Source organism: Pipistrellus kuhlii, unplaced genomic scaffold (assembly GCF_014108245.1).
Source record: "Pipistrellus kuhlii isolate mPipKuh1 unplaced genomic scaffold, mPipKuh1.p scaffold_m20_p_4, whole genome shotgun sequence".
Classification (NCBI taxonomy): Eukaryota; Metazoa; Chordata; class Mammalia; order Chiroptera; family Vespertilionidae; genus Pipistrellus; species Pipistrellus kuhlii.
In genome coordinates, this window is record NW_023425540.1 from 36505044 (window position 1) to 36520019 (window position 14976).

A 14976-nucleotide genomic window follows, 5' to 3' on the forward strand; every position below is an offset into this window, starting at 1 on the left:
AACATATGCTATGCATGCACTCTTATGAAATCATCATTAGAAGGAAAGCCCTCGTGATAAAGACATAATATGATTGGCATAATTTATTAATAGCTACTATCTAAGGCTATTCTCTATGTAGGAGATATATCATATTTAATTCGTATAATAATTCCCAGTGAGGAAAGTAATTTTACAGGTGAGAAAACTTATGATCAAAGAAGTCACAAAATCAGGGCTTTTAGTTTTGAGCTTTTTCACTCTGTTGAAGATACCCATTATTTTGTGAATCCAGCATCCTTTTTTCTGGAAATTGCTTCTCTTTTTTTCCATCCATATGCTGTCAGGGGAACAGTCATGTTGTGACAGGATCCTATCCCCTGGCCTTACAGCCTTTCCCACAAAGCTTTGTGGACAGGCGATTATGAGAATATTGGTTCAGGATATTTTTATTTGTCAAATTGTAACATGTGAAGCTTAGAAATTTATTGGTGGCTTATTCATAGGCATACAGACTGAGAAGTGGGGTGAAGGTAGCCTGTGACAGAATCAGGCAGGTAGGATTTGAGCCCCTGCTTCCTGATTTCTGTCCATGAAGATGTCCCTTTGTCCTGATAATAATTCCCCTTTTTGCTTAACTTCTGGTTTGCTGTCAATCACTTGCTACCCTCAAAATCCTAATGTTTAGTACTGCTGGATTTGGGTTGAAAATCACTGACATTTGAAGGTTTAATTCAAAGGCTAATGGTTCCCCCAAGTGTATTTGTTTAGGTTCTTCCTTCTTGATCCCAAACTGATGTGAAAAAATAAATTAAACCTATTAAAAAGGGTTGCATTTAAAAAAAATAGCCAAATTCATTCAAAGAGCAAGTCATCTTGAAAACAATTGAAAGTTAGTTGTTGCTATTGGCTAAATGAGTTTTATTCAATCATCTTCATTTACTTCTTAACTCAATCAGATGTCCCATTTCCCAACAATGCAACGAATCAGGCAGCAAAAGGAAAAGGAACATTTTCTAAAGCATGGATTGGTTGTATTCTCTGCTGAAATGACTAATGAAAGGTAAAGTTTACTATTACAGGTAGGAAATACTTTGAGAAGGTCTTTGCACCAAACCTAGACTAGAAAGAGATTTGAGATTCTTGCTGCTTCTGACACCTTGGTCCATAAGCTCTCATTTGGCTGTCACAATCACATCATGGGTCATGTGGGTGACTATAAAGTACCCCCATATTTTACTTAGAAGTGCTCTGCTTATGCCTCTTCAGGCTCAGCAGTTTAAAACCTGCCCTGCTCTCATGTTCATGGATTATATGTGGATCTTGATTGTGCAGCCACCTCCACCTTCAGGTTTAACACAGGTAACAATTTGCACTGGGGCTTTACAAAAGGAAAAATATCTTCATCTTATGTAACAAAAACAATGTCTTAACCCTGCCTAACAATAGCTTTACACCTAAAAACAAAACAAAACAATGACCAGGGACTGCATTAAATCAGCATTGGAGAGGTTGTCTTTGAAAATACAGAGAAAAACTAAAATGCGTGCAGAGAATGGAGGTGAATATACAGGTCATTCCAACTGCAGACTGGGGACTCTAAGTTTACTAAGAATATATTTCAAAATAGCCAGTCAATTTGATGGAACAAATAGCTTTCAAATATTAAGCTAGTTGTTTGAATGACCAAATCAGTGTATGAAAACAATTGATCTTCAGTTCTCAGACCTAGATCTATTTATTATCCAGAAATGTTTTCCTTCTGTCTAATCTAAATTGCACTTCCATTGTTCTCACTCATTTTTAATACCTTTGCTGGTAGAGGTATGGCTATCTGGCTTGTTTTTTTCTTCCAATTCTATCTTCTTAGTTTCCCTTGTAGTGTCTAATTTTTATCCTTTAGTTACTCTTAAAAAACAAGCCAAGCCAAACCAAACAAACCAACAAAAGCCAGATAAAAGTCACAATGCAGTTTTCATTGGCTTAGTAGATATTTGCCAAGCTAGTGAAAATTACACATTAATTTCCCCACATAGGATTTGGTGGGAATAAAGTACATCCCTTTGCTATACTTGTGGGTTATTGGAGAAAATAAGATGTTACCTATTGTGGTTATGTTTGTCCTGCTTCATCCCAGCTCTTCGTGTGTGTGGTTCCTGAGAAGGGAGCATCATGAATGCACATTAGGAAGATTATTGTTGTCCATGAGTGTGTGTGTGTGTGTGTGTGTGTGTGTGTGTGTAGGGGCAGGTTGGAGAAGAATGTCTCAGTGGTGATGTAGCAAAGCAAGACACCCCAGAGTGGAATAAATGGGGTTCTCCAAGCTGAGTGGCTTGGGAGCTGGCCAAGGCCATGGCTGGGTTAATGGGAAGGAGACTGGCCAATGGCATATGGAATGAGTGTGCCTGAGCCTCCCTCTGGCACAAACTGCTGGGAGATAGACTTGAAGCTGGCCTGTTATGTTGGGTTTCAACCATTTATTTTTCTCCTTTTTTATTCCTCTTGGGTATCTTTATCCCCCACTCCCTTAAAATTTAGATATCTGTACAACCCTGGGATAGGGAGCAAGGCATGGTGGCGTGTTTATGACCTTTGGGGGAACTTCCCTCTCATGCTCTCTATGGTCTAGGAACTATGGAAAGAAGGCCTCCTGTTTACTAGTAAATAGCTAAGGGGCAGCCCCTTCAGAGCTCAGAATTGATTTAAATATGAAGATATAAAGTTCTGACACCACTAGGTAAATCATTGCTTAATTTTGAGTATTCGTGAACTAAAAATAGAACCATTTCATTTCCTTGCATTAAAACGCTGTATTATGGTCTCATTATTTGTAGTAATTTTACAATAATGCAAGCTATGGTAGTGCCATGTTTCCTGTCAGGCAGTGGTAAAGCAACATGAAAGTCTTTAGGACTTGTAGTTGTCTTCCTTAACATGTGGATTGGAAAGGGGTGAGAGAGGTGAATGTGGAATGTGCCCACATTTCCCACAGTTTTAGACACAAAAGAGACTCAGTTCTCTTCATGTCTAATTAGCAAAGATAAGCTTATTCTTATTTCTGGACGGCTAAGTCATTTGGTTAGCCCTGTACATTGGCTGATGAGTGGTTATAGTTAAGCTTCTTTCTACATGAATATTAAAGTAATTCAGGTGTTTGGAGGTGTGACATGGAATGACTTTCTCTCAGTGGTTCAGTTGGGCGCTGTGTCCTGACCCCAGTTAGCCGGCCCAGGAGAGTCTGCCGTGTATACATACATTCAAGCTAAGTGACCGCTCCTCAGCTCAAGTCCAGGAGCACGCAGACGCCAGAGTTAGCTTTCCATTAGGGAAACACTTACAAGAAACTGGCCCAGGATAAAGCAAAGGCTAAAGGGCAGAAAGAAAGCTTGAATTACATTATTGCAATGTTCTGCAAAATCAGATTTCGTTCTGTTTTGCTTATTTTTGGAGCTGAAAGCACCTCAAGTTTCTCCCAGAGAGGCATGACAATCGCATAAGTATTATATTTTCTGACAATTTCCAGCACGAGTCCATCCAAGGTTATGAGGCAAGGCTGCATGGTGAGGTTATTATGTGTTTGGGTATTTTATGCATGAGTGTCACCTTGTCACTTTGCTTTGCAAAACCAAAAATCCCTTACGTATGCCCAGGAGAGGATAATTCAGCATTTGCCAGGCCCAGCATTTGCCCTCCCTTTCTCTCTTTCCCCGCCTCATTGTGTCTCCCACACGTGGGTTCAGTAAGTTGTCAGAGTCTGGAGTCGTGCTTGCTGATTAATGCTAGCCCACTCTGGAAATTTGGGAGAGCGCCGGACCCTCGTCATCACCACGCACTGTGTCACCGAGACCGGGTAACCCATGGTTACTGAGCTCAGATCAGTTAAGGAGCAGGCAGCCTTCCGTCCTCCCTGCTCTATAAAAGAGGACCAGCCAGGGGACCCCGCCAGCTGCCAGCTCTCAGCCCTCAGCCGGACAAGGTGTGGAGTAGAGAGCGCACCAGCTGCGGAGGCAGGACCAGCATGTCTCCCTCCTTCAGGCTCCAGTGTCGCTTCATCCTGATCTTCCTGGTGGCCCTGCGAGGGGAGAGCCGGTACCTGGAGGTGAGTGGTCCCCTGGCTGACGACCGCACCTCCCCTGGGGAGGGTCCAGCCCTGGGGGGAGGCCAGGGCTGTAGAGGCGCTGGCCTTGGCTGGGGTTAGCTCTTTCTTCCCTCTCTGGGGTGCGGTCTTTCCCCAGACTGGTTTTCTTCCTCCTTCCCCGGGCCGCCCAGGGTACGGTACCCTGGTCTGATGGAAAGTACCCCACCACTTGGTTCTCTGTGGAAGGCGGAGGGGGTGCCCTGCTCCTGGCCCGCTTTCCCACCCTTTCAACTTCTCCCAACTGACCCACGTTCCTTGCAGCTGCGGGAAGCCGGGGACCAGGACCCTTTCCTGCTCCTGGGCGCGCACCTGAAGCGGGAGCTGGCGGGGGAGCCGCTGTACCGCCGCGCGCTGCGTGAGTGGGGGCTGCCCGGCGGGTTCCCGGTGCCCGGCGGGTCCCAGGCGGCGGGGATGTGGGAGGTGTGGGCGCTGCGCCCAGGACAGCGGGCTCCCGGGCACCACAGAGAAGAGGCTCCAGGGGCGGGGTGCCCATCAGGGGCAGGATTCCCATCGCTAAGGGTCCGTGCCACCAGGGGCGCAGCAGCTGATGGCGTGTTGCGCCCTGAGGCACCCGAGCGGCGCGCAGCAGCCAGGGCTGGCAGTCCGGCTGGGAGTCCGGCACGGGGCGCTGCAAACCTGGAAATAGGGGTGCCCAGAGGGGCTGCCAGGAGGTGTGTGTGTGTTTGGGGGGGGGGGGGGGGAACGGGACGAAGGGGGTGTTGGCGCTGCAGGGGCTGCAGGGGCTGGAACAGAGACGCCTAGCCCCTACACTGCCCTCCCCTAGGCTGCCTGGACATGCTGAGCCTCCAGGGCCAATTCACCTTCACCGCTGACCGGCCGCAGCTGCACTGCGCCGCCTTCTTCATCAGCGAGCCCGAGGAGTTCATCACCATCTACCTGGACCTGGTCTCCATGGACTGCCAGGGCGGGGACTTCCTGCAGGTGAGGCGGCCCTGCTGAGCAGCCAGGGAGCCTCGCGGAGGGAATGGGCGGGGGTGCCGCGCCGGCTGAGTTTGGGGGAGGCGTGATATTCTAAGTTAGCTGCTCTGCTGGGACAGGAACCTCCTCTCCACCTCAAGACCAAGCCCCACGCCAGGAAGGACTGGTGCCCAAGAGGTTGCAATGGTTTAAAATCCCCTCTGTGTGAACTCTTGGGGCCAACGCTTCCCCAGACTCGAACTGCCGTCGCTAAAATGCTGGATTGCAATCCTGGGCCGATGCACAAACATGCGCGAGCGAGCGCCCAGGTCCGCCAAGGGGGCGGGTGCTGAGAGGAGGCCACCCCGCAGGTCTGAGCCCGCTTTGCTCCTGCCGGTCCGGAGATGTGCCAGGCTCCGAACGGGGTCTTCAGAGCCGTGGGATCAGGCTGTTGGGAGGGATGCTGAGAGGGAATCTAGTCTGCTGCAGGTGGGAGGGGAGGACAAGCCCCCCAACCTCGCCTCGCTTCTCCCCGTCATTGTCCATAAGCCAAACAGGTCAGCTGGGAATGGCTGGTGGAGTTCCACCGCCCAGGATTAAAAGGAGCGTGATTAAAATCTGCACAGGGGGATTGTGTTTAAAATGGTGCCTTGGTCCAAAACGCTTCAGAAGAGGACTGAAGTAATTTGCAGCTGGTATTGCTCATGGGAAGGGGGCTGGACCCAGTAAATTGGAGACCTGTGGTGCTTTAAGAGTAAAACCAATGGGCTCGGACCTTTTGTCCAATTGCAAACTTTAACAAATGAAGGGGGGAAATCCTAAGCTATATACACCAGCCATGGTCTGAAAGTTGAAGTAGTACTTAATTTTAATTTCTGATAAAAGTAAAACAAACAAAAAACAAGGAAGATGGGCATATATTGTATAACCATTGGCAGGTGGGTCAAAATGCAGCTTCAGTTTTTTTCTGATGCAGTGTTTTTAAAAAATATATATTTTATGCCCTAACTGGTTTGGCTCAGTGGATAGAGCGTCAGCCTGTGGACTTAAGGGTCCTAGGTTCGATTCTGATCAAGGGCGTGTACCTTGGTTGCAGGCACATATCCAGTAGGGAGTGTGCAGGAAGCAGCTGATGGATGTTTCTCTCTCATTGATGTTTCTAACTCTCTATCCCTCTCTCTTCCTCTCTGAATAAGATATTTTATTCATATTTCAATGAGGAAAAGCAAGAGAATGACTGAAACCCAACTTGTGCTTCTGTAGTTTGATTTATGAAAGTGGCTGAAGTATAATAAAGTTTACTTATTTTAGAAATTTTAAGGTTTATAAAGAAAGAAATGTAATAAATAATTAATATTATTACTTGCAAATAACCCTCACCGTAGAAATATATACAGATGGAAAGCAAGTGGGCAGAGGAGTGTAGGCTGTCAATTCCATGCCTGTCCCATAAGGAGCTGATAGGAGTGATCACCTGTGTCTGTGTTTTTGTTGGAAGGTGTTTGATGGTTGGATTCTCAAAGGGGAGAAGTTCCCCAGTTCCCAGGACCACCCTCTCCCCACAACTGAGCGGTACGTAGATTTCTGTGAGAGTGGTCTTGGCAGAAGGAGCATCAGATCCTCCCAGAATGTGGCCATGATCTTCTTCCGGGTCCACGAACCAGGAAATGGGTTCACAGTAACCGTCAGGACAGACCCCAACCTCTTTCGTAAGTGGGCTCTCTGTCTTTCCAGGTGGAAGACAGTGGGGACTGTGCGGAGCGGGTGTGTGTGTGTGTGTGTGTGTGTGTGTGTGTGTGTGTGGAGAGGAGGGGGACACACATAGGTCAACTCTGCTTTTCAAAGGGAGTATCATTGCATAGATTTAAGACATTTGAAGTGAGGAATGATTTGAATGGAAATTCTTTTGTAATTGGAAATGACCAAAAGAATATTTTCTATTTATTATTATGAAAATCAAATCAGTTTTTAATTTATTTCCCAGTCTAAATAGGATGAGTAGAATTCTACTTTAGGGTGAGTAGAATTCTATCTTTTTGTTCAATATTTTAGTCTAATCTCCTAAAGTACAATTATTCAGTGACAAACTTTAATCCCTCCAAATCATTCCACTCATCTGGGATAAGCACGAGGGATCAGATATGAAGTTGCAGTTTTAGGTATTTACTCAAAGGCAGGAAGACGGCATATCTGGGATGTGTTAGACAGATTTCATGCCTGGGCAGAAGGTTAGACCAGGACCTCAAAGTTGCCTTCTGATTCAACGTCTCCCACTGTAATTTAATTCATTGCTGGTGGATATGCCTATATAGATGCTAAAAAGTTGAACAGCCCAGGCCTAAAATACATTATCTTAATCAAAATGAACTCATTCATCTGCTTATTTTTCTCCCATTAAAACAAACAAACAAAAAATTAATTGGATGAAAGAAGGTGAAGGGATTAGCCAAATAGCATAAGCATAACACACAGACTACAGTATGGTGATGTCCAAAGGGAAGAGGGGGCTGGGTGGAGGTTGGTAAAGAGGGAGAAAATGGGGACATTTTCAATAGCATCAACAATAAAAATAAACAATTAATTCAGGAAAAGAAAACTTATTATTCATTTTTGGTTGCATGCAGTAGTATTGGTATTACCATTTCATATGGTCAAAGAATGGACCTAATCTGCCAAAGAATAAGGTACTGACTGATATTTCAATTTTTGTGTTTGTTTTTTATTTTTTATTTTGAAAGAAGCCCTCAAAAGAGGCTGTTTCTGAGGACAATCCTGGAGGGGAAAAATGAAATACTTCTAGTCTATTTTGTTTGGTTATAAATCAGAAGCTTCCAGAATTGTCAAGGAATTTCAGTTCTTTTTGAAATTAAGTGGAATTAAAAAATATGGAAGGAGGCAAGAGGTAGTTTTGACCTATTCTGATAAGTTAGAAACTTTTTTGGAGGGGGGAGGGAAGGCATAAACTGATGCTTCTAGTTTCATAGCTAGAAGAATAAATTTGTAAGTTTAGACTTGAGATGCAAAACAAAAAATTTCAGAAAATTCTTGGGAGTAAATCAAACATTAAAATTTATCTTTTAGTCAACTTACCCTTTAACACTAAGCAAATATTTATCCAGATGTAAGCCTGCTTTCTTTCTATTTTTTTCCTCAGCCTATTTCATGACTATTTTATTGTTCATTTATTTTATTATTTGAAAAATAACATTGGCCCCAAATTCAATGAGTGAAGGCTCCAGACAGATAGGGTTTGAGTTCTGGCCTCAGCTTGAAAGTCTTGATTCTTCCAAACTCCCAGCTTGAACTTGGACCCCAGTTAACTGAAATGTTACAGCTGGTATTGCTTGGTTGGTTATGAATTTGGGTCTTCTGATTATAAACAAGATAACCCCCTGAGATTAATATTAAAAGCTCCTGGCAGCCCAAAAGCTTCATCCATACACCCCTGGTGGCTTTCATTCCCCAAACCCTTCCCACCTCTGAACTGCCTTTGTGAAATGTACTTTCTTCCAAGCCACAAGTCCCTAGACCAGTAGTCGGCAAACTCATTAGTCAACATCAACAGTACAATGATTGAAATTTCTTTTGAGAGCCAAATTTTTTAAACTTAAACTTCTTCTAACACCACTTCTTCAAAATAGACTTGCCCAGGCCGTGGTATTTTGTGGAAGAGCCACACTCAAGGGGCCAAAGAGCCACAGTTTGCCGACCACGGTCTAGAGACCATGAATGGGAGCCTAACATAAGGATGGAGCAAATGTCTATAAAAACCAGTTTACCAAATAGTGAAAATGTGATTTTTTTTTCTTCTGCAAAGCCTGCAATGTCATTTCCCAAACCCCAAATGGAAGGTTCACCCTGGTAGTTCCACATCAGCATCGAAACTGCAGCTTCTCCATAATTTATCCTGTGATGATCAAAATATCTGATCTCACCCTGGGACACTTAAATGGCCTGCAGTTAAAGGTGAGTTGCTTACTTGCTTTCAAATTATTTACTAAAGCCACAGCTTTATCAGAGCAAAAGTATCATACAGGGTAAACAAGAACATTAGCAATTGGAGTAGTCTGTCCTGTGCAACCATAAGTCTCACAGGTGTGTGCCCCTCACTGCTTTAACCAAACCCCTTTTCCGTTTCTGTGAAGCTGGAAGTTGCACACTCAGGAGTCCCCTGTGCTACTTGAATACTTTGCTTGTGATGCAAGAAATGTTTTCAATTGGTAAATGTGTGGCATATAATTACAATTGAACTCTCTTGTACTTGCCTCTTTAAAAAAAAATCTCCTAGCAGAACCTAGTATGAGTCATCTACACAGCTGTTTTTCTGACTATTGGAATTTTCTTTTGACATGAAGGAAGTATCTCATTGACTGTGTTATGAAGAAATGCTAAGGGTAGCAGAAAATGCGAAATTGGATTTTTATATTGCAAAATACAGTGAAGTTTTGGAGAGGTTTTTTTTTTTTTTTGGCATTACATTTAATTCAATACATTGTACAACGAATATTAGTTGAGATTCTCCATCAACTTGTTTTCCCATGAACTTCTGTATGGATCTGAGGATAAATGCTGAGCTTGACCTTTACTTGCAATGGTGGCGCCTTCCCTATGAGTCATCCTCCTCATTTCCTTTACTTTCTTTTGTGCGGAGGTTAAGATAGCTCGTGTATTTGCTGGCATCAAGGACAGTCATAGCTCCTAATCAGACAGATTTCAGGGAAAGACAAATAGGACTAGGACTAAAAAAGGAGCATATCTAATTTCCTTTAGGCTCTAAATTTGTGGGCCAGTGCTTTTTGTTTGTTTGTTTGTTTGGAGGGCGACTTTAGTGGAAGAATATTTCTTGGATAAAGACAAGAACAAGTGGGTGTCTATATATGACATAGCCTTATTGCCTTGAGGTTGTTCGTATATTATTCCTGATGTACAGTATAAAAGACGGCAAGAGTGATACCAGACTGGGAGATTGGCACTTCAGTAATTCTTGGCTATGAGGAGTAAGTAATCTTGGTGTTTCCTCTTAAAAAAATTAAAGACTGCATTTTTCTAGGCATCCTTTCCTTTTCCTAATATTTTTTTGAGTTCTCACTATGTTCAAGGCACTATTCTAGATGCAAACAAAATGGATCCTGCTCACATGAAACCTGCATTTCAGTGGCATGTAACAGGCAAAACTGCATATATTTCATATATTTCAGGCAGTGGTGAGTGCCTAAAGGAAAATGAGGTGAAGTGCTGTGACAGATAGCAACTGGGGACAAGGGAGCAGAAAGAGGGGTGGGGAGCTCCTTGAGATACTAAGGTGGTCAGGAAAGAAACTTTCTGAGAAGGAGACAAAGTGAGACGTTAGTGATAGTAATGAGGGAGCCAGCAGCCACAAGAAGAGCCAGGAACAGGGAGAGCAGTAGTGTAGAGGCCCAGAGGCAGGAATGAGCTTATTGGGTTCCAGAAATGGAAAGAAGGAGAGGGGAAGTGAGCCCACATGTCAGGGAGATGGGCAGGGCCAGGGTGCACAGAGCCCCACAGGTCATATTTGAATTTATTCTAAATCCTTATCAGTAGAAATGATAAACGTCATCCCAATCGCAGAAAAAGTCTTTTATAAAGAAAAGGAAAAGAGGTGAGTTGAAAGAAAGTCCTATTTATGAAAACTCTCTGGCTCCATGCATTAATTCAAATATTCTAGTATGTATGTCTGAGTGATTTCATTTTTTTTACACATCTTATGTGGAGTTTACAGGTTCCCATTTCATCATTGAAGTACTTGGACTTATTTTAAAAATACACATTTTTTTTAAAAATGATTACTCAACTGATTTAGAAAAGCAATTCTTATCATTCTTTACATTGTAAATGCCTTTTAATTTTCAGAGTCCTAGATGTTGAATGAAATGGCACTATCAGGATGTCCAGGGCTGATTGAGTGAACTCACCACTTGCCATTGGTCAAGTGGTTTGACTCCATAGTTGGCTTACATATCTCTTTCCCTGTGACTCTTCTCTCAGAAGCCCACGGCAGGCTGTGGGGGGAAAGGAGACTTTGTGGAGCTGCTTGGAGGAAGTGGACTGGACCCTTCCAAGATGATGCCTCTAGCTGACCTCTGCTATCCCTTCCACGGCCCCGGTGAGATGTGTCTTTGATCATTATTTATGTTCCCATCAGGATTATTTCCTTAAGTAAAGCACCTAATATTTCTTATACATGGGAAAGCAGGTCCCACCAAAAATCTTTTTGTACATGGAGCCAGTGTGAGGATTTTACACGTAAGGCTACATACACTGTGAAGAATTGCATCACCAAAATATCTGACACTGGGAGCGAAACCCACGAAGTAACAAGGATGCTTTTTTTAAGGTTGGAAGGAATTGGTGATTATATTTAAAGAGACGAAAGTGAAACAGGAGAGAAATGGCAATAGTCTTTAACCTCATGGCAAATTCTTATAATAGCCCCTTTCCTTTCTTGTAACTACAGATCATTAATTAGCTAGAACCGTGGTTGGCAAACTTCAGCTCGGGAGCCACATGCGGCTCTTTGGCCCCTTGAGTGTGGCTCTTCCACAAGTTACCATGGCCTAGGCGAGTCTATTTTGAAGAAGTGGCATTAGAAGAAGTTTAAGTTTAAAAAATTTGGTTCTCAAAAGAAATTTCAATCGTTGTACTGTTGATATTTGGCTCTGTTGACTAATGAGTTTGCCGATCACTGAGCTAGATGATGAAGCTGTAAATCAGACATCCTTTGGTCAGCTGTTGCCTGTTTTCATTAAAACCAGGTCTGCACACCAGTATTTTTTTCTCTCTGAGCTAATACTGGAAACTTTAATAAACAAAACATCTCTGAAATAGAATTAATATGCATCGGTAACCACTAAGGCCCAACATGTGGTGTCCACCGTCCCTCATTCAGGCCTGTATAAAAGAGCTTCAGATGAGATTTAAGGCAGGACTGGGTCCAGAGCAAGCTTGATAATCAAGGTAAAGGCAAGAGGTTTCTAAGAACTCACTTTGCTGCAAACACAGGGGTTATTTAACGCTAATTTACCCTTGAGCTATGGTTTAAAACTTTAAACTGTCAGTGCAAGTCGCTTCTCTTGCCCTTTGCATGTGTTCTCTGAGGCAATGCATCCTTCCATGCCAATGGGTGATGCGTATGAACTGGGTATGAAGTTTAGATTAAAGATGAACAAACACCCATACCTTATAATTTAGATAATTGAAGTCAGAGTAATTTTGGTGCTCGAATTATATGAATTGAATTAGGCAAAATGGTAAGACTAATGCCAAAAACAACAACAATACTTTTGCCTAAATTATCCAGATGATTGAAACTAGTCTTAAAATAATTCTAAGGCTTGAATTCTATGACTCATTGTTTCATTTTAACTTCACTTTTTTCTTTCATTCACCATGTTTCCAGGAGCCCCTCCTAAGTTGTTCAGACAATGAAGAACTATTAGCGACCCTGCTCTTTCAATTGGACTTTCTTAGTAATTATGTCAAATCAATAATGTGCACATTAACTAAAGGAAATGGGCCATGGTATGTAGATTAAAGTTCAGGGCCAGATCAGAAAAAGAATGACCTTCCAAGTCATGTAAGGAAAATTAAATTTGAACCTCCTTGTAGAAGCATAATGCAGGCTCCCTGGTTCTTATATTAAAACTACGTCTCCAAATTGACTTTTACCTCAATATGTAACTCTGTCTGGTGGTTTTATTTCATTTAAAACCAGGCACCTGTTTGTCAAGCACCAGTCACACAATAATGCTAGTGTTTCTCAGAGACAGAGTGGGTGGAGGGAGATTAAGTAGATTAAAACATCAGAAAGGATTACTATAGGGCAGATAAATCCTGTCTCAGGAGCCAGCCTGAGGCTAGAAGAGTAAAATAGAAGTAATTTTTAATAAAAATGGTGCATTTCAATATATAACCACTCAGGCACATCTGTACCAAAAGATATATAATCATTGCCAGGTGCTTGTACAAATAATGGATAAGATTGGATTTAAGAGAAGTAAAGATATCAATAATCATTCCTTCTTTGAAGCACAGGAAAAAATGAGAGATAAATGGAAAAAAGAAGGAAAAAGGTAGGTGGGCAATGAATCAAATGAGAGAGAAATGGAAAAAATGAGAAAGATGTAGGTGGATAATGGAAAAAATGAATATATTTAGTGTGGTCTATCTAAACCATGCAAAATATTTTTTGTTTATATGTAAAACAATTATTATCTAGGCTCAGCAAATAATAAACAGGTGATCTTTTTGGTCAACATCTATGTTTAGCAGAACAACTTATCCTCCAACCTGCCCCATTCCGTATCATTTGCACCCCCAGATGTTATGACAACCAAAAACTGCCCCTGCTAATTCCCAGCCTGTCCCTGGAAGGCAGTCCTGTCTCCATCGAGAACACGGAACTAGAATGAAGGTTAATGTGGGGAGGCCCCTGCCTTCACCACCAGAGCCTTGCAGGTGGAGTATGAAAAGGGCAAGGAGACCTCTTCTTGCCTCTCTGAGGCCAGATTTATTTGGCTCACTGTGTTCTTGCACACGAAGAGGAAAGCTGACTCAATGTCACAATTCTGAAGTGAATTTTATATTCTAACAAACATGAAAACAAAAACGTTTCCCCTTGTGGCATAATTTGAGCCCATGAGAAGAAGATGCAACCTCTCTCTTTGAGTTTAAATGATCTTATTGACTGATGTGTCTTTGCTGTGTGGTTTCTAACTTGCTGGGGAACTTGTTACTTTTCTCCATGAATTGTAGCCCAAATGAAAATAGGCTGTGACAACTCGGTGGTGCGCATGGTGTCCAGCGGAAAGCATGTGAACCGTGTGTCTTTTGAGTACCGCCAGCTGGAACCATACGAACTGGAGAACCCCAATGGAAACAGTATCCGGGAATTCTGTTTGTCTGCTCTTTGAACAGCCAATTCAGTGAGTTTACATGCTTCTAGCAAAGTGAGTGTTTAATAGGTATTATATATCATTTTGATGACCACTAGTTTAAAGCCTTTCCTACCAGTCAGTATTCACAGCACTGAGCACCTATCACACACACACGTGTTTTTGTATCTTGCTTCTTTTTCATTTGTATTATATAAATGACCATATGGCCCCCACCTTTGTAGTAAAACAGTTTTCTGTAATTCTTTGGTATACTACAAACCTGAACTGGCAAGAGAAGAACAAAGCAATGTGCAATTTTAAAAAAATGTGTCTCGAGGAAAAATACTATAAAGAAATAAAAGGGTGGCATTCATATCAGTTTTAAAACAGAAAACAATTGAATGTCTGTATACACCACAGTAGTTGCTTCTGTTTATTTATTTTCTGCTTATTATTCTGTTTACAATAGATAATAGTTGTAGCTACTCCTTAATGGTTTGCATCAATCAACTTGTTTTTAACAAATTTTTGTAGCAAGGAAAACCTTTCCCATCCATAATACAAAAGTGAATAAATACATTTGGGGTGTTGGCACCTTGATATTGCGCTTTGTTTTCTGAGTCGTCTCCTCCCTCATTATCATCAGAAAATGATGTTCTCATGTGGTACACAGCCAAATGCTGCACAAAATCACTTTAGACTTTTAGAACTAGCGGAGCCCTGGCCATTGGGGTAGAATTATTTAGAGTAGAAGGTGGATTACAGTGTTTGAACAAACAACACTAACTGGTGGTCCTGACAGGGAAGCAGGATTAGAGATCCCTTTTCCAGTGTCCTCCAAGAAAACAGAGCATACATGTCTTTGTCACAGGGGGGTACTTTTCATCAAGGACAGCAGGGCCTTACAGCTCTCAGAGACACAATTTGCTGAAATCTGAGTACTTCTTTGGTTCTGAAGGCAGTTCACTGTTGATTGAGCCTTATCCATGTTTGTCTTGAGACTAAGTACGTAGCCTATAAAAGATACTTAAGGCCATAAATAAGATC

General features: G+C 42.5%; 1 protein-coding gene across 1 annotated transcript; it reads left to right on the forward strand.

Annotated features, from left to right (window-relative positions):
- The first annotated feature begins 713 nt into the window (after positions 1-713).
- On the forward strand, positions 714-14529 carry LOC118702933 (corticotropin releasing hormone binding protein). Its single transcript, XM_036409512.2, has 7 exons — positions 714-4078; positions 4379-4472; positions 4902-5059; positions 6534-6744; positions 8853-9001; positions 11042-11159; positions 13808-14529. Exons 1-7 carry the CDS (start codon positions 3998-4000, stop codon positions 13963-13965), a joined length of 969 nt encoding a protein of 322 aa, XP_036265405.1. The 5' UTR covers positions 714-3997; the 3' UTR covers positions 13966-14529.
- The last annotated feature ends 447 nt before the right edge of the window (positions 14530-14976 follow it).

Excerpts from the sequence above, each read along its gene's own strand:
- LOC118702933 (XM_036409512.2), top strand. The coding sequence starts at position 3,998 with ATGTCTCCCTCCTTCAGGCTCCAGTGTCGCTTCATCCTGATCTTCCTG. Across the intron at positions 4,473-4,901 it reads GCTGTACCGCCGCGCGCTGC|GCTGCCTGGACATGCTGAGC; the intron begins GTGAGTGGGGGC and ends GCCCTCCCCTAG. Across the intron at positions 5,060-6,533 it reads AGGGCGGGGACTTCCTGCAG|GTGTTTGATGGTTGGATTCT; the intron begins GTGAGGCGGCCC and ends TTTTGTTGGAAG.